The sequence below is a fragment of the Chinchilla lanigera genome, unplaced genomic scaffold (genome assembly GCF_000276665.1).
Source record: "Chinchilla lanigera isolate Chin_1 unplaced genomic scaffold, ChiLan1.0 scaffold00021, whole genome shotgun sequence".
Lineage (NCBI taxonomy): Eukaryota > Metazoa > Chordata > Mammalia > Rodentia > Chinchillidae > Chinchilla > Chinchilla lanigera.
Window position 1 is genome coordinate 20,776,743 of NW_004955422.1, and position 22,487 is coordinate 20,799,229.

At 55.3% G+C, this 22,487-nt stretch overlaps 4 protein-coding genes across 16 annotated transcripts in view; 1 reads left to right on the forward strand and 3 right to left on the reverse strand.

The window, feature by feature from the left end:
* Positions 1-745: 745 nt before the first annotated feature.
* On the reverse strand, positions 746-4,023 carry Tex40 (testis expressed 40). Its single transcript, XM_013514234.1, has 6 exons — positions 3,877-4,023; positions 3,656-3,761; positions 3,137-3,467; positions 1,836-1,912; positions 1,578-1,644; positions 746-968 (listed from the first exon to the last, which is right to left on the reverse strand). The coding sequence occupies exons 1-6, from the start codon at positions 3,912-3,914 to the stop codon at positions 865-867; spliced, it is 723 nt and encodes a 240-aa protein (XP_013369688.1). The 5' UTR covers positions 3,915-4,023; the 3' UTR covers positions 746-864.
* On the reverse strand, positions 4,023-12,246 carry Kcnk4 (potassium channel, two pore domain subfamily K, member 4). Of its 6 annotated transcripts, none has more exons than XM_013514231.1 (8): positions 12,166-12,237; positions 12,039-12,091; positions 11,654-11,920; positions 10,027-10,295; positions 6,776-6,899; positions 6,493-6,653; positions 5,543-6,292; positions 4,023-4,663 (listed from the first exon to the last, which is right to left on the reverse strand). In XM_013514231.1, the coding sequence occupies exons 4-8, from the start codon at positions 10,213-10,215 to the stop codon at positions 4,283-4,285; spliced, it is 1,605 nt and encodes a 534-aa protein (XP_013369685.1). In that variant the 5' UTR covers positions 10,216-10,295; positions 11,654-11,920; positions 12,039-12,091; positions 12,166-12,237; the 3' UTR covers positions 4,023-4,282. The 6 variants fall into 6 exon arrangements, with proteins under 6 accessions (XP_013369685.1, XP_013369684.1, XP_013369683.1 ...); XM_013514230.1 differs by having other exon boundaries at positions 12,039-12,094; XM_013514229.1 differs by having other exon boundaries at positions 12,039-12,246.
* Positions 12,247-14,401: 2,155 nt separating this feature from the next.
* Positions 14,402-18,709, reverse strand: Gpr137 (G protein-coupled receptor 137). 2 transcript variants are annotated; one of them, XM_013514297.1, is made up of 7 exons: positions 18,510-18,709; positions 16,975-17,024; positions 15,942-16,167; positions 15,673-15,822; positions 15,426-15,554; positions 15,177-15,295; positions 14,402-14,701 (listed from the first exon to the last, which is right to left on the reverse strand). In XM_013514297.1, the coding sequence occupies exons 1-7, from the start codon at positions 18,690-18,692 to the stop codon at positions 14,542-14,544; spliced, it is 1,017 nt and encodes a 338-aa protein (XP_013369751.1). In that variant the 5' UTR covers positions 18,693-18,709; the 3' UTR covers positions 14,402-14,541. The 2 variants fall into 2 exon arrangements, with proteins under 2 accessions (XP_013369751.1, XP_005384678.1); XM_005384621.2 differs by lacking the exon at positions 18,510-18,709 and adding an exon at positions 17,104-18,502.
* A 133-nt stretch (positions 18,710-18,842) lies between these two features.
* Positions 18,843-22,487, forward strand: part of Bad (BCL2-associated agonist of cell death) — a 13,455-nt gene continuing 9,810 nt past the window's right edge. The window contains exons 1-2 of one of the 7 annotated variants that reach the window (XM_005384618.2): positions 18,843-18,926; positions 19,464-19,643. In XM_005384618.2, the coding sequence (XP_005384675.1) occupies positions 19,472-19,643 (172 nt within the window). In that variant the 5' untranslated portion in view covers positions 18,843-18,926; positions 19,464-19,471. The other 6 variants (XM_005384617.2, XM_005384616.2, XM_005384619.2 and 3 more) reach the window with 6 other exon arrangements.

The following is a 22,487-nucleotide window of genomic DNA, read 5'->3' on the forward strand; positions in this document are numbered from 1 at the left end:
CGCTGGCTGCTTGTAGGACACAAAAGGACATCGCGGCCGCTTCCTACTCCGCTTCCTCCAGCTGACAGCGGGGGCGGGGCCGGTCGTGCGCATGCAAAGCAGAGGGCGGGGCCCGACGCCCTATGCTAATCAGATAAATGAGGCGGGCAGCGCCTGTGTTCCCGGAGGAGTCAGGCGGAGCCTTCAGGGCCAGTGGGCGGGCCTTCCTAGAAGCCCCGCCCCCGACCCTCAGCGGCGTACTTGCGTACGCCGCCGCCCGGAGGCGGGACCAGAGACGCAGTGGGGCTCTGGGAATGAGATCCCAGAGGGAACAGAGGAGGCGGGTGGAGCTTTGCGCTAGAGGAGTGGGCAACGTCGTTTGTGGCCGCAGCTGCGAGAGAGGAAGGCTTTATGAAAATAAGAGGGCTGGATGGGCAGAGAGGCCGGGGTATCTGCATATGCATAGGGGGTGGAGCCCAGCTCTGGGAAGGGGCGCAGCCCTGTCCCTTCTCCCATTCCCCCTAGCTAACGCTTTCTGGGCACCTGAGCGGCAGACTCAGTAGTCCCGGAAAGCTGCGAAATCCCGGGTGGGTGAAGTAGATCTACACGTGCAAGTAGTCCTGGACTACGAGTCCCTGGAAGGCAGGGCCGATAAGATCCGGACAGAGAAAACTCAAGGTCACTGCGGTGACCGAATGAAGGTCACGGGGAAGGGCGGGGCCACGTGCGTCCGCCTCACGCAGGCAGCCACGCACTGACTCACGGATTATGCACAGACTCTTTAATTTCTCTTGGGCTCAGACTCCAATCGGATGGGGTCGGGCTTGGGTCTGGGGACGGGACAGGACAAGGGGCAGGAGTCGAACCGCTGCTAGAGACAGAGGTTCACTGAGACTTCCAGAGTAGCCTCTTCCGCCTCTGGAGCTCCTCGACGCTTCGCTGCAGCTCTTGAGTCAGAAAGTGGTTCTCGCCGATCTTGGACCGATAGCCTGGAAGGCAGAGCTGAGTTGGGGCAGTGAGCACCGGCGAGGCTTCCCCACCAGCGGCACCGCCTGTATGATTCGAGGAGCTGCAGGTGATTGGGCGCTGGGCCCTGTGTAAATTTGGGGAACTTTGGATCGCCCCCTTAGTGCGAAGGTGGAGGAGGGTGGTGAGAGCCAGCTGGAGAGGATGCCGCAGGCCTGAACTGTGGTGGTAGAGGCTAGCATCTTTGTGGAAACTTCCTGGACCACCCACTCTAAATATGACCCTTTGGATGTCACACCCAAAGGGGAGTTTACCCAAATAATCCACTGTCCAGTAAATTTACCTAAATCCACTAGCCCCTCACAGCTCCCCCACCTGGGAAGAAGCCAAAACTACATCCCACTGTGCAAGGGGAGAAAACCTCACCTAGAAAGGAGCTCCACGGAGGCCTGTCACCCCATGCTCTCCCCATCTTGACCTTCGTCTCTCAACTCTTTATTTCTGTGGGGCCCTTGGAGTATTTGTGAGTGCTAAGGCCATCTGACAAAGCATACTCATTCTGAAATTCCATCCCCACAAGGCCCAAGCCCTGCAGAATACACCGGGATCTTTTGTAAGGGAGGGGGGCTCACTCTTGAGGGCTTTGGTGAGGATTTCCAGAGCTTCAGTCTCCATGAGTTCCCTCAGGGGCAGCGGCAGCTGAAAAAACAGTGAAGAGGCTCAGGCATGTGGGAGACCCTAGTTCTGCCCACAAAAGAAATGTTCCACCTGATCCTTGCAGCCCCAAGACCCCCCAACCAGCTGCTTGTCCCTCCACCCTGCCAGCCACCCCTATTCTTTCACTGATGTACTCTTCAACTTGCCCTTTCCCCACCCCCAGCCTCTCTGACCTTTTTCTGCTGCTCTGCCAAGTAGAGTCGAAAGCCTGCTTGTTCCAAGGTACTAGACAATGACTCTGAGAAATGCTCTTTTGGGAGAAGAAAAAAGAGGGGTCAGCCACCTGCAGACTCTAGGTCTTCCCTGGAACAGAGCTGCATGTGGTGGGAAGGAGTACAATTCAGAGACCAGCTCCACCTGCTACTTTAGTCAGAGACAGTATAAGATAGTAGGTACACTCCTAGGTTCCAATTCTGGCTGTCCCACTGTGTGAGACTTAGGTTCAGTGACAGCTCCCCACATACACACACTGGGGGTAGAACCCATGCACGGGTTTTGTGCATGCTAGGCAAGTGGTCCACCACTTTTCGTCCCCAGTTCCAGTAACTGACACTTACCCTCCTCAAGTTCTTCATCTGTAAAATGGATCCTAAAAGTGGCTTCTTGTGGAGTTTGTAAAGCTTAAAGGTGACCATGCAAGGGAAACTCAGAGCAAGTGCTCGGTATGTAACAATTGTGATATTATCAGTTTTAATCCCCTGATGAAAGTGAAGGGAGGAGCTGGCATGGCGGTATATGCCTATTACCACAGCACTCTGGGAGGTTGGATCAGGAGGATCTCAAGTTCAAACCTAGCCTGGGCAGGTTAGTGACTAAGCGAGACTCTGCCTGGAAATAAAAAATTAAAAAGGGTTCATTGTGAAGGACTTGGGTTCAATCCAAACTCTGGTATTGCCAAAAAGAGAGGGAAGAAAGGAGGAGGTCCCAAACAGTGCCCAGCATACTGTAGTATGTGCTTAAAAATTGTAAACAGAAGCCATGCGTGGTGGTGCACGCCTGTAATCCCAGCACTCCGAAGGCTGAGGTAGGAGGATCACTGTGAATTCAAGGTCAGCCTGGGCTACATAGTGGGTGCAAGACCTGCCTGAACTACCTAGCAACCCTGACTGAAAAAAACACAAATTGTAAACAATGACTGACTAAGTGAAAAATAACTCCTCAACCAGCACAAATCCTGAGAGGAAATTAATACACTCCCCTCAGCTCGCTCCATTTAAGGCACAGGTCTCTGTGCACTGCCTTGGCATGTTTTCCTGCGCGCTTTCTGGCCTCGGCGTTGTAGACGCCCTCCCGCTAGAGGGCGCTCAAGGAATATTTGGTTAATTGAAAGCAAGTAGGATCTACGCTAGCGCCCTTCCTGGCACTACTATAAACTTGGATGCTATGGGCTTACTCCATTGTACAGAAGGAAAAGTGAGACCCTGGCCAGTCACCTATACTGTGGGCGCCCATGACCTGGCGAGGCCGCACTGACCGTTCCCAGATTCGCTGTCCAACTCTGCTAACCAGATGCCCTGGGTGCTGCTGCGGGGTGGTTCCAGGTCCAGCAGAGTGTGCTGGTCCAGGTCCTCCGGCTTGGAACTGTCCTTGTCCCTCTGTGAAATGGACTTGTCACCATCCTCCAGGAGGCCCTGCTGGCTGTCCCCGCGGGTCTCATGGCCTGTGCCATGGTTCTGGTCCGAGCTCCCTCGGACCTCAGACAGCTGCGTGCTCAGGCCTGGCTGCGACAGTGTTGCCTGGATACCCCCATCTGGAAGGCCATCGTGCCCGCTCGCCTGACCCAGGTTTCGGTGGTCTGAAGACGCCTGTGGGCCACATACAAGGAGGGAAACCAGGGTCTTGGTGGTCGGGGTTAGGGGCCCTAAATCAGGGCGAGGGGAGGGTGGGGACGATAGTGGACGCTGCAGGAGCCCGGGCTAAATGAGATCTATGTCAGGGGCTTGGGGTGGAACCAAGAAAGAGTGACAAGCGAGAGACAGGAACGGGTCCTTACTTTGAAAGGCTCTTCCTCCATGGTTCGGCCCCAACGGACCCAGGTGCTGCCGGCCTCTGGGAAGGCAGGGGTCACGCTCCAGAAGGGGGAGGGGCGGGTTCTCCTTCTAGAACAGCAGTGGGGGGCTCGCTCCCCGTACCAGCTGCCCCCAGTACCCCACCCCACCCCTGATCTGAGCTGAGATTGGAAACATCTTGGCCAATTCTGCTGCTGGACCCTACCCAGCCGGTGGCCTCCAGGCAGAGGACCTCGACTTCATTGATGTGGGTGTCCGGCAGCCCTGGGGCTGGGGGTGGCCCCGCGGTGGCCCGAGGGACGCGCTCCCACACCCACTCACGTCCCGGAGCGCCCACGCCCGCAGCGGTGCAGAGTGTTTTCATTTATTGATGCAGGTTTGGAGGCACAGTTGTGAGGTGTTGTGAGGGACAGACCCTGCTGGGGCTGTGCGACAGAATGGGCGGAAGTGAGGAAGGGACCAGGGGCCAGAGGTGGTGGGCAGGCGATCTAAGCCTCCTGCCTAGGCCTCAGTTGAGAGTCGAAAGAGGGCTCTTTGGTCAAACAAGCCAAGCATGCCAGGGAGACAGCAGGAGTAAAGTCCTTTGAGAGGCCTGACCCGGGGTCCTGACCTTACACGGGCACCCCTTTGTCTCGGGGGCGCCCTGGACCCCGAGGCCGCGCGGGCTTCCTGGGAGGGTTGGGACGACGGCGACCTCTCGGTGCACGCGGCAGGGCGCAGCCACGCTCGCTTTGTGTGTCGGAGGACTCGTCGATGAAGGCCAGGTTTTCGCTGGGGTAATCAAGGGCGGAGGCGGTGGGCGGGGAGGGCGTGGCCACTTTCTCTGGGGATACAGGGGATTGGGGCAGGCCTACTGGCTGCGCTGGACAGGGTAGGGGAGGCAGAGGTGGCCGCTCCTTCTCTGGCAGCGGTGCGGTGGGCAAGGTTCGCTGGGTCACCCGCGCTGTCACTGTGCCGGTCCAGCTGGCAGCCTGCGCCGTGAGGCCACCCATCTGCGCGGGGAGGAAAAGGAGTCTTCGGCCAGTGGTCCTTGACTGCCTGCGCAGCCCAGGGAGCCTGACCCTTCATCGATCAGGCATCCACGTTTTTTTCGACTGGTTCTCCAGCCTAGGCCGGCAGGAAAATGGAAAGACACCTCCCCTCGGCTGCGAGCTCTTCCCGCTCCATTTGCCAGAGGCGCCCTCTTGGAAAACCCCAGCTGTACTTCAGCCCTGAGACCCTTGCGCCCTCTACCGACTGGGTGTTTTCGACAGGTAAATAACAAGTGACGTTATGCCCCATGCAACATTTAGAGCGTATCCTAAAATTTTATTTGTTGTTTATCCGTAATTCACATTTAACTGGACTTTCTTCATTTTTTTTTCGTGGTACAGGGGATTGAGCCCAGGGCCTGTACACTAAGCTACATCCCCAGCCTTTTTAAAAAATTTACTTATTTATTTATTTATTTATTTATCTATTTTAAATTTTGAGACAGGATCTAAGTCACCAAATTTCCCAGGCTGGGCTGAACTCAAGATCTTCCTGCTTCAGCTTCCCAGAGTGCTGAGATCACAGGCTCGTGCACCACCACACCTGGTCGCTCTCTGTACTTTTATATGCTATATCTAACAGTCTTATCCATAAGGGCAGAGGTGGTGGAGTCACCAGACACAAAGTCTCCCTTAATATCTGCCTTGAGAAACTCACACTCTGGAAGGGAGACAGACTGGTCAGGGCTGGGGATTTAGCTCAGCGGCACAGCGCCTGCCTGGCAAATGCAAGGTTGTGAGTTTGATTCCCGGTACTGGGAAAAAAAAAAAAAAAAAAGGAGACAGACTGGTCAACCAGCTCAGAGAATGCACTTGAGGCACCAACCCCAATGCGCATACCTCTGCCCGTGTGCGGCGAGACACAGCTTTCAACCAGTTCCCAATGGTGGTGAGCACCGAGGCGAAGTAGGCCAGGCCAAACAGGATCCAGAACCACACCAGCGGCTGGTAAGCTGGAGAGTCTTGCTTGGGGTCGGCGCCTGGGATTCCACCAGGGAAGGATAAAAGAAGTTGGTTGCATGGCAAGCCCTTGACCTGCCTGTTCACTGCCCCTTTTCCCTGCCTTGCTATGATAGCAGAGCCTCCCCAGGACAAAAAGCTTGTGCTAGAATGTGTGAGTGTGTGCAGGAAGGTCAGAGCATGAGTCGAAGGGGTGCAAGACAGTGGGCAAGACAGGTGCCATCGTGCAAGAAGGTGACACGTGTGAGGTGTGCGTAATATATGTGTGAGCATGCATGGGCCCGCAGGCATGCAAGCATGTACGTGTACATGAGGAGAGGTGTATGTGGAAGCATTCTTTGATGGATGTAGAAGGTGGAGCAGACGCACCACGTGAAACTTGGAGGGAGAGACCCTGGATAGCAATAAAGTAGGGACATGCAGTATAAAAAGAACAGCCTCACCAGCCACATAATCCCCGAAGCCCACGGTAGTGAGTGTCACTATGACAAAGTAGATGGCCTCCAGCTTGCTCCAGTCCTCCATATAGCAGAACACAAAGGTGGGCGTGAGGACAAAGAGCAGGCAGCCAATCAGCAGGAAGAGCATCGCCGACAGCACTCGCACCAGCTCCGGTGGCACATGCCACTTCTGCAGGGAGGAGCAGTAGGCAGGACCACAGAGGAGACTCTAACAACCTCCACTCCCATTCCCGCCACCACACCTCATCCCGCCCCAAGTCAGTGACAGAGGTGCCTGCCCCTCTAGAGGTGCATGGTCAGTTGCCAGGGACCTAGGGAAGGGCACCCTCAGTCCAGTGCAAAAAGCACACAGAGTGTGGACCGGCTCACCAGGAAGATTGCTTCGATGTGACCAATCCCATGGCGCAGGGAGGAGCCCAGCCGATCCCCAACCCCTGCCAGCAGCATCCCGAACAGTGGGATCCCCACCAGTGCATAAAAAATGCAGAAGAGGCGGCCAGCATCTGTGCGCAGGGCTGCGTTGCCATAGCCTGGACAGAGAGGCGATGCAGAAGTCTAGGAAACACCTGGCACCCCAACCTCTCCCTGTACCTTCCCCCATAAGGAAACTCCTTGTCCCCACCCCCTCCAGTGACCCCATCTCCTCTCCCACCGATGGTGGTGATGATGGTTCCTGAGAAAAAGAAGGCGCTGCCCAGGTTCCAGGCTGAGTGGTTGCTGATATTGGTTGAGTTGGTTTCTGGATCCGCACCCCCTCCCAGGGCATCAGCCACCTCCTGCAGGGCGAGGCACAGAAGGAGGAACTGAGTCCTTCCTTCCCTTCCAGCCTCTAGGCCAGTCCTCCCCACCTTACAGCAGAGGATGCAAATTGGGTGCCCTGATCCATTGCTGGCAAGTTTGTCTGAGCTCTGTGATGCTTCAGAAACACTTGGGGGCTGGGGATATAGCTCATCGGCACAAGCACCTGCCTAGCAAGTGCAAGGTCCTGAGTTCGATTCCCAGTACAAAAAACAAACACACACTTGGGTCATCTGCCCTCTAATTCCACACAGTAGATGTCTAACTATACAGTCAGAAGCACAGCTCTTGGAACTAGGCTGCCTGGGTTCAAATCTTGGTGCTGTGTTACCAAAGGTAAATTAACTCTCTGCCTCAGTTTCTGCATCTGTCAAGTGGGGGCGAGTATAGCACCGACGTCATAGGTCACTTGTAAAGAGTTAAAGCACTTACAACACAGTAAGCATTGTGTTTGTTAGGAAAATTCCCATGTGATGATTGTACCGTGTGATTTCCAGTTTTATGCAAACACCATGGCTCCCACTGCCCCTAAGGAAACTGAGTTGGTCTCCCTTGCCTTAGACATCTAATGAAAATTAGGGGCCTTTCCTCTAGAAAGGTTCAAATATCATCAGCGTTTGCAACCAGTTTTAGGATGTACATGCACAAACACACACACACGCACACACCACTAAAGTCCAAGCAAAAACCAGTGTTACATAAGTGCTCAATAAGAATTATTAAATGAAGTGTCCATATATTTGCCCTCTTGCCAGCCTGCAGGTCCCTCAGGCAGGTTCTGTACTTTTTGTTCTGCTTGAACCCAGGAGTGCTCTACCACAGAGCTACATCCTCAGTCCTATTTATTTATTTATTTTTTAGACAGGTTCTCACTTAGTTGCCCAGGCTGGCCTTGAACTTGTGGTCTTCCTACCTTAAACCACTTCCTGGGATTATAAGTGATAGAGGTCAGAGAATTAGGAGGATGTACTGAGGGCCCCTTCCTGGAGGAGCACAAGGACAGTCTGTGGGGAAGGACATAACCCACCTTTTTTCTCTCTGAATACTCTCCTCATTAGCAAGAGACTTCCAATTAATCTTCCTACAGGGACCACTCCAAACCCTCTAAGCTCCTTTCTATCTGGAGAATGGACTTTACATTCTCCATTCCAGCATACAAGACCTTTTCTAAACTGGTCCCACCTCCCTGTCCCCAGTCTTCTCTTCTGGGGCATGGCAACCGTCCCCCAAGTTTATGAGATGATTCCATTTCCTGTAAGAACAATTTTTAATAAAGGCAAGAAATGAAATGTCTGATTACAAGTGATTTAATTTTTATTTTGTAACACTTTTCCAATAAATTCACTACTTAGGAGGAAAAAATCCCTTGTCATCCTGTGTTCTAATTTCTGCTTCAAATGACTAGGCATCTGCTAACTCTAGATTCTGCAGGACAGTCTAGAGCTTTCCAGTTTGCACACCTTTGCCCATGCTGTTCCTCTGCCTAGGAGTCATCTGTCCCCAATCCCTAAACTCCATCCCTCATATCCTATTCACTTCAATTGCCAGCTCTTGCTCCTCACCCAGCCCAGAGCCCAGCATACCAGGGATGCTAAACAAAAAAAGAAGAAAAAGAGGCTTCCCTTCCACAGTACCCTACAGTGATTTGTCTATACATGTGTCCCTTCACCTAGATGTGACATCCTCTAAGCAGAACCTGCATCTGCTCCACCCCAAAATCCATCACCTACTTACCCCATAGGATATAGCACCACAGCCCCTAGTACACAGTACTTACATGCACAATTGCTGCACAACTAATTTAAGAAGTGACTTTCATCATGGAAGAGAAGTAAAGCAGCTGTCCCCGACCCTTTTAGGTCCTGCGCCTCCCTTTTTTCTTTCTTATCCAGGAAAAAAGCCATTGCATTGTGAAGATAAAATAGGTCACACTCCCTCCTTCTGCCCTGTGGTTTGGCCAGACACACTTTCCATCCAGGCCTCTCCGAAGCTGAGCCTTCTCCTGCTTTCTGGAAATGTCAGAGATACCTCAGATGGCTCTGCCCTGGGTCCTCCCCTCTGAAACGCAGAAGCTTCCATACTACTGGCCTCTCCTGCCACCAAGAACAAGCAGGGAACAGTGTTGGATACTCTTCAATGCAGTCATACATATTAACTGATTAAAGTTAAATCATACGGTTTCATTTGACAATGACTCAAATCAGAGAGAGCAAGAGGTGCTCACTGACTGTATCCCAAAAGGTGAAGGCCAGACCTCTCTGTAGTGACTGGAAGGAAGTTGATCAAAAGTGGCTCACGGGAGCCTCGATCTGGCCCTGCCCACCCCCTTCTTGCCTGTCTGGTTAAGCATGTGCCAGGGGGAAGGGTCCCCTACCCTGGCACCCACAGTGGCACGGACAGAAGCGCTCTGAAGTTGTCCGTACATGGTTATATGCATGCTTGGCAGGTGGAGGGGAAGTTCTTCACAGTGTTCTTGGGCTTCTCTAAGGCATCTGTGACTCCAAAAATGTATAGGCGCTAATGTAAGAAGGCTTGTCAGCTTTGGCAGCAAAGATATTGGATGGGACACACTTGTATTAAAATGATTGGTCGGGTGTGGTGGCAAACGCCTGTAATCCCAGCACTCGGGAGGCTGAGGCAGGAGAATCGTTGTGAGTTCGAGACCAGCCTGGGCTATGAAGTAAGCTCAAGGCCAGCCTGAACTGCATAGCAAGACCCTGTCTCAGAAAGACAAAAAAAAAAAAAAGACGATTTAGTTAAATTTCACATGTAACTGGGCATCCTGGATTTTATATGATAACTAAACGGTGAGTTAGACCTGTGCAGATGTAATGCGCCATGTGCTTCATTCATTCATTCACTCATTCATTCATTTACTCAATGTTCCTCCATTCCATAGCCCTCACATAGAAACATTCCAGGAGCACAACCGGGTGTGAGGCATAGCAAGGAAAATGAAAGACCGTGACATATATAAGAAACCTAGATCCAGCCCCTGTCCTGCAACCCCACTCCTGTACCCAGTCCTCAGGAATTGAATGTGGAAATAACACTCAGCCTAGGGCCCAGATGGACAACTGCTGAAGGAGCACTGGCCCCACGCACCTTGATGAAGAGACCCAGCTCATGCGGGCTCACACACGGATGGGCCCTCAGGAACTTCTCACGGGTCTCCCCCAAGTCCTTCTGGGCCTGCTGCTCATAGGGCTGCTCCAGGGCCTGGAACACCAGGGCACCTGACACCAAGTAGAGCAGGACCAAGGCTAGGAGCGCCAGCAGGGTGGTGCAGCGCATGGTGCGCCCAGGGGCTGGGCCAGCTTCGCTGCTGCCCGCTGGTGGAGGCGGGGCAGGAGGCTCCTGGGGAGCAGCGGTCACTGTGGGCAGAATCAGGGATGCCAGTGTCAATAAACTAGCCCGACACCCCACACCCTCCTCCACCCAGTACCCTGCACATCCCCAAGGTCTTCAGAGCCCCTAGACTTACTGTCCATGGAGAGGTCCCCCTCACATCCCTCTGGCTGGCCACTTGGTGCCAGGGACACCTGGTACCTCTTACCTCCACTGCCCGACCCTCAGGGACTCCAGGGTTGAGAAGAAGAGGGCACCGGGAAGGGGAAGGCAGGAGAGTACCTCGGAGAGGAAGGGCAGGAGGGGTAAAACGCAGGGCCTGGGGGCGTTTGGAACAAGAGCGGGGAGGAGGAGGCGGCGGCGCTTGAGGACAGAAAGGAGTGGAGGGACGCAGAGTGGGGACAGGGCTGGCCGGTTCACCTGGGGCTCAGCCAGCTCGGCAGCATCCTCTCGGCGCCCCCTCTCCTCCCGACAGGTGTGGCAGAGAGCCCCCAGGGTCCCTCCAGCGCCCTGTCAGGCTTTCGAGGAACCCAGGGGCTGGTCCTGGGCGAGGCGAGGCCAGGCCAGGCAGAGTGCAGGAAAGAGGGAGGGTGCTGGGTTCCCAGAAGGAGCAGGAAGGGCCCAACCAGTGTAGCAGCCCCCGGGACAGCTGTCAGCTCCTGGGACAGGGGAAGGCGGCGCCCACACGCTCGCGTGCATACACACTCGTCCACACGCAGTGACACGCTCAGACACACGCGGGCAGAAAGCCCCGCGCGCCCACGCTGCACCTTGCGGGTCCCGCGCGCCGTGCGCCCTAGCTGCACACACACCCTCCGCCCACACGCTCGAGAGGACCTGGGTTGCCCGGATCCCAAGGGGTGCTCCGGCCAAACCACGGCACTTAGAGGCCCACGCACACGTGTGTGCACACTCCTCAGACCGTGGGGCCACCGCGTGATGCCTGCCATTCACACGCCCCGCACCCCGGCCGCTCGCCCCCACCACCTCCCCGCGTCCCCACGCTGACGCTTCGGAGCGTGACAGGCGGCGGGACTGAGTAGCCGCACCACTCCCAGAGACGCCCATGCGCTGGGGGTGGGCGCCCTATCTGGCCGCTCGCCCCCTGGGAGCCGGTGCCCAGTGCCCGCGTCCCCGTGCCCGCCCGGCACTCACTGTCGGCCCCACCGCGCTGCGGCTGCGGTCCGGCTCCCGCGCCGCCTCCCAGGTGCCCGCAGGGCCGCGGAGGCGGCGGCGACAGGGGCGGGGCGGGCGGCTGCCGGGGCTGGGACCCCCCCCAGAAGCCCCCTCCCCCAGCGTTTAACCCCTGCAGCGCCGTGCTGCCCTTGGTGCCGCGCCCTTGCCGCTGGCTCCCCAGCCACCTCGCTCACGCCAAGGCTTTTACCTGAGGCCGCCGGTCTCTCGGTCTGGTGCGGAGGGTCGCAGAGGAACCGAGCCGGATTGCTGCTGGGTCTAACCTTTTAGCCTCGGACCGCAGCCCTGTTCGGTTACCGGCACGGCCCCAGCCTGAGCATCTGCCGGCCCACGTCTCCGGCAGGGACCACACTAATCTCCCGGCTTCTTCCAGGCCCATTACAGCACTGGGAAGGGCCCTTATCTCTCCTCCCCTGGGACAGACTGGCCCTTGGGCTCAGCACTGAGGGAGGGGTCCCTGGGGACAAAGGGGTGGAATTACTCCAGGGCACCTGGGTTTGTCCTTGCGTGAGAGCTGGGACCCAGGTCTGGGAAGTCACTGCCAGGGAATTCCTGCCCTGCTTCCGGGTCCTCACCTCCAGGAATCAGCCTCAGAGGTCTGGGCCGAACTGGTGCCACTATACTCTCCCTGCTGCCAAGACAGGCAAGATTCAGGCTCACCCTAAACCCGCCCCTTGCGGCTCTCACCCACTTCTTTACAACCTCTGAGCTCGCCAAAGACCCTCCTCTTCGCTCCTGGGGTCCTTGAGCATCTCCAGGCAAGTGGTTTTAAACCTGGGATGTAAAGCTACCACTTCCTACCAGTAGAGGGCCTGGGCAGATTCTCAATCTCTGGAGTCTCCCTGTTCTCACTTAAAGAAAAAGTATGATTATCACTTGGGGTGATGTTCAGGGCTTTTAAGAGGTCAGTGTTTATAAATGCTTAGAACGAACAATTAAATGCCCTACAAACGTTGGCAATTTTCCTTTTAATGAAAAGTGATTGTCCAGGCTCAAGCTGGTTCTCTGTGCATCGCAGATGACCTTTCCCCAGGTGCCCAGGACGGTCCCAAGCAATGGATTTCCAGACAGGCCAAGTGCTAGGCCCTGGAAACTTGGGAGAGCTGGAGCTGCTAGGGATGTGGGCAGGAGTTAGATGCTGATAAACACCTGCCAGGGAGACAGGAGCATAGGGCAGTGACTGTGCTATTAGGGAAGGAACCCCTCAGGATTCCCAAGGCAGACACAGCACCTATCTAGGCAAAGCCACACCATGGTCAGACTAGGCCGCTCCCCTACCACAACAACCTGTCTCCTCTGCAGGCCCTCAGTAACCCCTGGTATCAAACAGCAGATTAGAAATGGTGACAAGGGCTGGGGAGATAGCTCAGTGGCACAAGTGCCTAACTGGTAAGGCCAAGGTCCTGAGTTTGATTCCTGGTAGAGAAAAAAAAAAAAAAAAAGAAGAAATGGTGACAACACCAGGTATGGTGGCGCACGCCTGTAATCCCAGCACTCGGGAGCCTGAGGCAGGAGGATGACTGCAAGTTCAAGACCACCCTGGGATACAAAATGAGCTCAAGGCCAGCCTGAACTGCACAGGGAGACCCTGTCTCAAAAAGACAAAAAAAAAAAAAAAAAAAAAAAAAAAAAAAAAAAAAAAAAAAAAAAAAAAAAAAAAAAGAAAGAAAGAAAACCAGGACTCCACATGGCCCAATCCACTCAGGTTAAAATGTGTAAGAGCCATATAATCACAGTGCCGTGGGGCCCAGGAGAGGGGTCACAGTAACTTGACATGAGATGAAAGGCTTCATAAAGAACACTCCCACAACCTAAGGTCTTGTGCACATCAGACAAGGGCTCTACCACTGAGCTACATTCCAGCACCAGGGTAGTTGTACTCTGGGTTAGGCATAGTGGTGCAGCCTTGTAGTCCCAGCTACCTATGCTGAGGCTGAGGCAGGAGAACTGCCTGAATCCAGCCCAGGACCAGCATGGGCAACATAGGGAGATCCCTGCTCTTTTATCTTACCAAAAAAAAAAAAAAAATTTTTTTTTTTTTAAGACAGGATCTCCCTATGTAGTTCAGGCTGGCCTTGAACTCACTATGGAGCTTAGGCTGGCCTCAAACTCAGTGATACTCCTGCCTCTCTCTCGAGTGCTAGGATTACAGGCATGTGCCACCATGACTGGCTTTAAAAAAAGAAAAAAAAGAAAAAAAAATCTTGGGGAATTGAAATTTGAGGTGTGGGGGAGTAGATGTGGCATAAGAGCAAAGTTATTAGCCAGGCATGGTGGTATATGCCTGTAATTCCAGCACTTGGGAGGCTGGGGCAGGAACATTACTGTAAGTTCAAGGCCAGCCTGGACTGCACAGTGAGACCCTGTCTTAAAATAAAAAATTAAAAAAAGAAAAAGCCGGGCATGGTGGTGCACCCTTATAATCCCAGCACTCGGGAGGCTGAGACAAGAGGATAGCTGCGAGTTCAGGGCCAGCCTCGGCTACAAAGTGAGCTCAAGGCTGCCTGAACTGCATAGCAAGACCCTGTCTCAAAAAGACAAAAAGAAAAACAAAACAAGGAGTTGCTTAAAAAAAAAAAAGAAAAAATAGACCAGGGCCATTATGGTTAGGAGAGATCTGAGAACAAAGGTCTGTGCAGGTTCTCTTTCCTGGAAGATGGCAGGTCCCTTCTCCCTGCCCACCAGCCTAGCAGCCCACTGCAAAGGCCACTGTCACTGTCTGATCAGTCTGAGGCCGAGGAGAGGAACACAAAGCAGATGAGTGACAGACAAGTAAACAGACCAGGGCACAGACACTGTTTATTGAGTGGCAGGCACAGGAGAGGTAGCTGGCTCCAGTGTGGAAGCGGAGGTGGTAGGTCATGCCAGGGTGCTGTAGGCATCTGGCAGCCAGGCCCATGCCCCATCTTAGGAAGGTGGCACAAGCTCACTACAACAGGAGCAGCAAGGGGCCGGCCAGAGGAGGGGGCAGCCACTGCCCCCAGGACCCTGATCAAGAAGCGGCAGATAAAGTTGGCACAAGGGCCTGGGTAAGGGGGACTTGGGTCTGGGTGTTCTGGGGGGGCAGTGGAGAGGGGGTCACGTCTGTGGGGTAGAGTAGAGGCTGTGGTGGTGGCCACCGGGTCCCGGCACCTGAGAGAAGAGCAGAGGAGTGGTCCTCGTCTGGCTGCCCCCGCACCAGCCCGGCTCACGCCCGATGGCACCGTACCAGCTGCCAGAGCCTAGGCTGCCCGACATGCTGCAGGCAAAAGAAGCAGGGTCAGTCTCAAGGCAGTGGCCAGGGTCATATTCATGAGTCAGGAGAGGAAGAAAGGCTTCAAATAGAGCCCCCCATGACTCAGACTTCCTGGGTCCACAGTGGACTACATCTGGGGCAAAGGGCAGAGATTTTATTTTTTTGTTTTGTTCTTTTGAGACAGGGTCTCACTGTGTAGTTCGTGCTGGCCTTGAACTCTCTATGTAGCCCAGGCTGGCCTCAAACTTGCAGAGATCCTCCTGCCTCAGCCTCCTGAGGGCTGGGATTATAGGCATGTGCCACCATGCCCAGCAGGGCATGGATTTTAGCAATAGAAATGCAGAGGGGAACCTCACCTAAAACAGACGGGGAGACAAAGATTAGGGTCGTGGTAGGCAGGGGGACCCAGCTCCCAGTCCCCACTACTGGATGGAGCCAGGAAGGAGCCCAGGGATCCTAAGGCGTTGTGGGCTTCTACCTGGTGCTCTCTCCCCGGCTGTGCTCCCAGGAACAGGCTTCATCCTCACAGTGCCCGGCCCGGTCAAAGAAGTAGGAACGGGAGCCAAAGACCTGCCCATTGAGGATGTGGCTGGTGCTCTGGGGAAAGGGGAAAGCATTGCTACTGATGCTTTCTCCCATCCCCTTCAACTGTCCCGACACCCCAGGCCAGGATCCCCACATTTCAGTCCCTTCCCTTGGCCCCGAGGAAGTGGACAGAGATCCTCACCAGGTCCTGTGGAGGCCGGTGCACCCGGAAGAAGCCCACCAGCAGAGTAGTGGGCAGCAGCTCCCACACAAAGAGAATCAGGCCAAACACCAAGTAGCCTTTGTTCCCCAGGTCATTTACCAGGTCCGCCTGGGGGTAGGCAAAAAGTCTTGGCAAGCCTCAATCATGCCAGAGGGGTGCTGGGAAGTGTCTGGGCCAACCAGACACCATGACTACTAAGAAAGTGGCAGACATGTCAAATACCCACCTGATCAGATACGTTGTACCAGTCATAATCAAAGGCATCCAGCCGGCTCCGGGGGGCCAAGGCCAGGGCTGCCAGGTTGTAACAGGCCCGGCTGGCATACAGCAGAACCATGGCACCACCCATGGCAGCTGCCTGGCACACACTGGTCCCCTGGCACAGATGACAACAGAGGACCCTCAGGGAGAGGAGGCTCCCAGCTTCCTCTATGACCTTAAGACTGTTGCCCAAAGATCCCCACAATACTTGGACATCACTGTTTGCGGCCCTACCTTGGCCTCCAGGTAGATGCTAGTGGAAGGGGCTCGCCTGGCAACGAGGCAGAGGCAGGCAGCAAGAGAGAGAGCACAGATGACGAAGAGGGAATCGCTCACCAGGACACGCACCAGCAGTAGAGCCCAGGGCTGTGCCCGGCGCCGGCGGGACAGCACTGCACACAGCACATTCACCAGCAGAAAAAGCAGCGAGGCCCCCACGAAGGCCCCTCGGACGGCCAGCCTGCAGCCCCACAGGACAGTCAGCCCCAGAGCACTGACTGCTCTTGGTACTCACCAACCACCCTCCCTCCCCCAGGGGACCCCAGTGAGAACTCAGATTGTCCCATCTGAACCCCGCTCCTCCAGTTTTATAAGGGGGGAAACTGAGGCCCAAAGAGGTACTGTGACTAACAGCCATGGCATCTTGGAAACATCACCAGACTGGGAGTCAACAATTTGGTTTGTTTTTTTTTTTTTTGGTTTTTTTGGTTTTTCTCCGGTACCGGGAACCGAACTCACGACCTTGCGCTTGCCAGGCAGGCGCTTTGCCGCTGAGCTAAATCCCCAGCCCGGAGTCAACAATTTGGGTTGGGGCCCTGGCTCCACCTCCTGCCACCTCTGTGACCTTGAACATGCGGCTTTACCTTGTTGGGCCTCAGTTTCTTTCTCTTTCAAGTGAGGATAAGACTAGCCTCTCAGGTGAGTTGTAAAAAGGAAGAAGTTTGTGAAAGCTCTTAAAAATGAGAAGACACTGTACAAATGACAGGGATACTGCAGCCCAAGGTCACTGAGAAGTGCAGTTGGCTTGGAATTTCCATGGGCTGCAGCCTCCTGCTCCTTCTCCATCCCAATGACTTTGGTACCCTCAAGGCAGTTGCTATTACTGTTGCCCCTTGTGTGGGCAATGCCTCTGCTGAGCCATCTGCACCAGGTGTTTTAGCTTTTCCAAGCTCTTTCACAAACATTCCCTGGGTCTTTGTCTCAACCCTACAAGGTGGGCTGCTCTCTGCCCCAGAATGCTGAGCCCAGCAGCATCCCGAGTACTTACAGGCCTCGGCTCATCTGTGGCCGACGCTTTGCCTTGGCCTTGAACACCACCTGGGAGCAGAGATGCCTATCACTCCTTTGGGCCCTTGGGGCTTCTTCCCCGACAACCCCCACCCATCACCATAGTTACCTGGGCAAAGTAGAGGTTCATGAGCGTCAGTGTGAAGAACTGCAGGCAGACAGGACAGCAGTAGAGAAGCCAGAAGGGCAAGGGCCCCAGGTGGTTGGCCCGGGAAGTATCTCGGAAGTAGAAGGAAAAGAGGGTGGTACGCAAGGCGGCCCAGAGCAGACAGAGTGCCAGGAATACCGTCTGATAGCTGAGACGCTTGTGCCCATACAGAAGCACCAGCCAGAGTTGGGCATAGACAGAGAAGAAGAGCAGGGCATACAAAGTGGTGTAGGCCGCAGTCAGTCCCAGGGTCACCGTAGGTGGCAGCGCAGGCACAAGCCCAGCAGCAGGCACCAAGCCAGACAGGTTACTCTCCATGTCTGGGAGGGAGGCCTAAACACCAGAGACAGATACTGGCTGGCTGAGGGCCAGGGAAATAAATACAAAGGGATGGGAATTGCAGGACGCAGTGACAGAGATGGGGACTCAGGAGGAAAGAAGTTGTGGCTGGCCAGCGCTTCCTTCTAAAAAGAGACCCTTGCCCTTGGGGGATACTTGGGCGTGTAGAAAGGCAGTCTCTCCTCTCCCGAGCAGAGGGGGTAGGGTTTGGGGGATGAATCTCCCGAGGTCTCCCCCGAGTCAGGGGGTGAGGGGATGCAGAGGCTGAAGGAGAGGAGCCTTGGTCGTTAGTGTCGGCCTGGCAGGAGGGGGAGAGCCAGCCGATGCCCGCCGGCTGTGAGCAGCGGCCGCGGCGGGGACGCCCAACGCCCGGCTCTCCCCCTCCCCAAGCTCGGGGCTCTCTCCCCTCCAATAATCCGGGAAGGTATCTTCCTCTGTCCTCTGGATTCCAGCCGTTGCCCCCTCCTCCCCGCATCCACCCTTAAGACGAGGAGGGCGGGATGAGGCCGATGCCCAGTTCCTCAGGCCGCAGCTGGTAAAGCGGGGTCTGCTCGCCGGACCCCAGGCTCCAGCTCCACGGCTCCCGCGGCTTCACCCCCTCCTGCGCCTGCGCGGGCAACGTTCGCTACGCAAGTTGCGCAGGGGCTGGCCGGGGCTCCGCAGCGGCGCGCTGCGCCCGGCGTGAGACCATTCAAGAATAGGCGGGATCTGTATCGCTGGCGCGCACCGTGGGTTACCGGGGCCGGAGAGCAGCCGAAACGCGAAGGCTGTGCCCTACCCAGCGGGTGTCCGGGTGGGCCGCCGGCCCTTCCTTGTTTGGGAAGCTGCCAAGTTCCACTCTTAGGTCCCCCTATCCCCAAATTAGTATCGAGCTGCCCGGATGGGGGCGGTAACCGCTTCCCCTCACCCAGTCTCTGAAGGAAACTTCCGCCCATAGCCAAGATGGCCTCCAGACCCCGTCTCCGGACCTGGGCCGGAAGTCTCCTGTCCGGACCCCACCCCCTACCTAGCCCGCCAACGTCGCTCACCTGGCCGATCACCGGCCCGCGGCGGAGCACTAAGGCTCGCCTGCACAGGGACCCCTGTCCCCTTCCCGCGTCCGGGCAGCCATCCTGCCCGAGCAGAGCCGCCCTCTTATCTCGAGTGATGCAGAAGTGGCGCGGGGAGGGATCCCCAAGGCGAGGCGGGCAGCGGGAGGCCGCCACACGCATGAACGGGAATTCCCGGGCCGAGTCACCCAGTCCAGGCGGAGCAATAACAGTAGCAACAGTGATTGCATCCGACGGCTGAGCGTCAATTACGGCTTTGCAGAGTGATTTCTCCCACTGTAATCATCACTGTTTACAAAGTTTTCACCGACTCCCGAGGGAGGCGTCATTATCTCCATTTTACGGGGAAGGAAACGAAGGCCCAGAAGGACTCGTCAGCAAGAAACAGCCCTTCAGGTTCCACATGCGGACTCCAGAGAAGCCCTCACCCGCTCCTACCCACGCCGAAAGATTTTAAGGAAGTCTGAGCAGGGCATCCGGAGACTTGGGGCAGGGCGGCGGTGGCCCCGCCTCCAGGCCAACCCGGGATTTCTCTCCAGAGCCGATTGGCCCGAGTTGGTGACAGTTCGCGTTGCCCAGGAAACTAGGGCTGGGCACCCTCAGTACTAGAGGGAGGCGGCGGGCCCGGGTCAGGGGCCTCGAGATCGGGCTTAGGGTGAGACCTGAGCGCAGGCACCACGGGCGGGGCAGGTTAGGGCCTCTTTGGAGGCCCGGGGCGATCCTGGGACACCAGGCCCCTGAGCGGAAAATTGGGGCCTGTGCGGGCAGCCTGACGCCCCTGCCCGACCAGATGCTGCAGACAGATGAGGGCTTGGAGGAAGGGCAGGCTTGGGAGCGCTAAGGTGGCAGGAGGGGCCAGGATACCAGTCCCCTGCCTCCAACAGCTACCTTTTGCCCAGGCTGTTCCTGACTACATTTATCTTGTCCCAACAGCCCAGAGCATGTTCCAGATCCCAGAGTTTGAGCCAAGTGAGCAGGAAGACTCCAGCTCTGAAGAGAGGGGCCTGGGCCCCGGCCCCACGGGGGACCGGCTAGGCAGCAACACAGCAGGAGGCTTCCTGGGGGACACCAGTCACCAGCAGAGGCAGCTGAGAAGCAGCAGCCACCATGGAGGTAGGTTCCCCACCACTGCCCCCAGCTACCTGCCTGTCTACCTTGCCCTCAGCCCAGTTCCTCCCTTCACCCCAGTTGCATCCACACTCACTGAAGTTTTTGGGGCAGTCCTTAACCTCCCTGAGCTTCAGTGTCCTCGTCTGAAAGCCAATTCATCACCACCATTATAGGGTTATTGGATTAATTAGCAGGAATAATCAAGTAAGCACTCAATTATAGAGTTGGTGTACTGTATAGTCAATGCTCAAAGGTGCCTGTTATTATGGAGCCGGGCCAGTTGATACAGGACAGTGATCCAGAGAGGGAGAGTGACTTGCCTAAGGTCAGGAAGGCTTGGCACTGCCCACATAAGAGCCAAGGCTGGAAGACTCCCTGCCCCAGGGCACCTCTTCCCTGGATCAGCCTCTCAGCTGTCTGCTGTTTTCTCTCTCTTTTTTTTTTTTTGGTTTTTGGTTATTTTGTTTTTGGTTTTTTGAGTCAGAGTCTCACTGTGTAGTCCAGAGTGGACTTGAACTCACTGTGTATCCCAGGCTGGCCTCAAACTTGCAGTGATCCTTCCACCTCATCCTCCTGACTGCTGGGGTTACAGTGCCACTGCACTTAGCTGTTCTCTATCCTTTCGTGGCACCCACACTGGGGCTGTGGGTAGTGGGCCAGTGTGTGGCTGGGAAGCACTTTGAGCAGCAGCTCTGTTTCTGTAGTCTCCACCTCCTCAGGCCTGGCCCAGGCCTTGGCACCTAAAACAACCATAGAGGTCTTCTAAAAGCAAAACGAAGTCATGGGCTGGGGATTTAGCTCAGCGGCACAGCGCCTGCCTGGCAAGCACAAGGTCATGAGTTCTATTCCTGGTACCAGAAAAAAAAACAAAAAACAAAAAAACTGAAGTCATGTCATTGGCCCAAAGAAATGTAAATGACCCCTTTCTCATTTTTGGGAATAAGAAGGCTTGCCAGGGTGGATCCCTATTTGCCATAATGTGTACACTTTACCACCCAGTTTTGGTGTTCAGTGGTTTTTCTGCTGTCTGCCCTGACCTTCTCTCCATCTGTTCTCCACTTCCTTCTACCTGCTCCCCACCCTGTCTGTTCTTCATCCCTGCCTGGCAGGTTCCCCCCAGTACTTAGCACTTCTCTTCATGGAGTGTAGTGAATGTACCACATTTAGTTGCTCAGGTCACATCAGGAACAAAAAGGCAGAATCTTTGCCCTGTGGAGATCACGTGTTCTAGCAAGATAGGAGGGGCCAGGCCATAAACAGCAAACATGAAAGGATATTACAGCCCGCCTGTGATCCCAGCACTTGAGGAGGCTGAGCAGGAGGATTGCTGAGAGTTCAAGCCAGCCTGGATTACATAGTGAGACCCTGTCTCAAAAAAAAAAAAAAAAAAAAAAGGAAATTAGAGAATGTGTTAGATGATACAAGCTAGGCTCAGAAGATGGAGTGAAGCCGAGCATGGTGGTACATGCCTGTAATCCCAGCACTCAGGAGGCTGAGGCAGGAGGATCACTGAGAGTTCGAGACCAGCCTGGGCTACAAAGTGAGCTCAAGGCCAGCCTGAACTGTATAGCGAGACCCTGTCTCAAAAATGACAAAAAAAAAAGGAAGATCGGAGTGCTGAGGGCTGGTGGGGTGACCAACTGAGGTGATCAGTGTGACTTCATAAGAAGCAGCACTGGAGCCTAGTGGATAAGGGGCTGAGGCTGAGCCACTCTCATGCCGGAGGGAGGAGAGTTCAAGCAAGGGAAGGTCTCAAGGACAGGACTGCGCCCATCTCCCATGTCTCAAGGGGAGTGAGGGAATGAAGGTAGTTAGAGCCCTGTGCAGCCTGCACAAAGCTTCAAAGGCCATTGTAGACCTTTGACTTTGAGTAAAATCCTAGGAAAGTGTTTTTTACCCCATACCAGGGATTGAGCCCAAGTCTTACATGTGCAAGTTCTCACACCACTGAGCTTCACCCCCAGCTCTTGGATTTATTTTAGGGTAAAGGTGGCAGGATTTTCTGTGGGGTGCTAGGGAAAGAAAGATGTAAAGGGTGACACCCAGGAATTTGGCTTGAGTACCTGGAAGGATAAAATGGCCCTGCACAGAGAGGGGTGGGGAATGATCAGAGGCCCACTCGGGACATGTGGATCTAGGCTACCAGCTGGGATTCCCAGGTGGGCACTGAGGGGAGTGGCAGGGAGTTGGCCAACGCCATGTTTGTCTCAGCCCATCCAGGGCCAGGGCTGGAGAGTGAGTGCCAGGAGGAATGGTGGGTGTGGCATAAGCTGACAGCCAAGGGGAAGCGAACAGGCCCTGGGCAGGGGAGTCACAGCCTCCTGGAGTCGGGTGCCAAGGGAATGATTGGACAGTTGGAGTGGTGTTCTGGTGGCCAGGTGGGAAGCCCGGGTAGAAGTGTTTGATTGTGATATGGTCTAGTTGCACCCATGAGAATGAGAATCTGAAGATAAGCGTGGGACATGGTCATACAGGTGGGAGCGGGGTATGGCAGGCAGGAGGCCTGCTTGGGTCCTACTCACTGACACAGGGCAGAGAACGGGAGTGATGCCGAACACAAGTTAGGGGCATGACTTGCGGGCGGAGGAGCCTGAAGCTTGAGCTAGGTAGGGTGAGAGGCCTGCTGTACACCACAGGTGAGGAGGAGGGAGAAAGAGCATCTGCTGCAGCAGGGAGTCTTTGCCCAGCTGCAGACTCTGTAAAGAGGGCTGTGGGGAGCAAATAACCACTATGGGTAGGGACAGCTCAGGATGGCTGCTTTAAAAATTTTTATTTTTAAGTTGGGCATGGTGGCACACGCCTGTAATTCCAGCAGTCAGGATGAGGCAGGAGGATCATTGTGAGTTC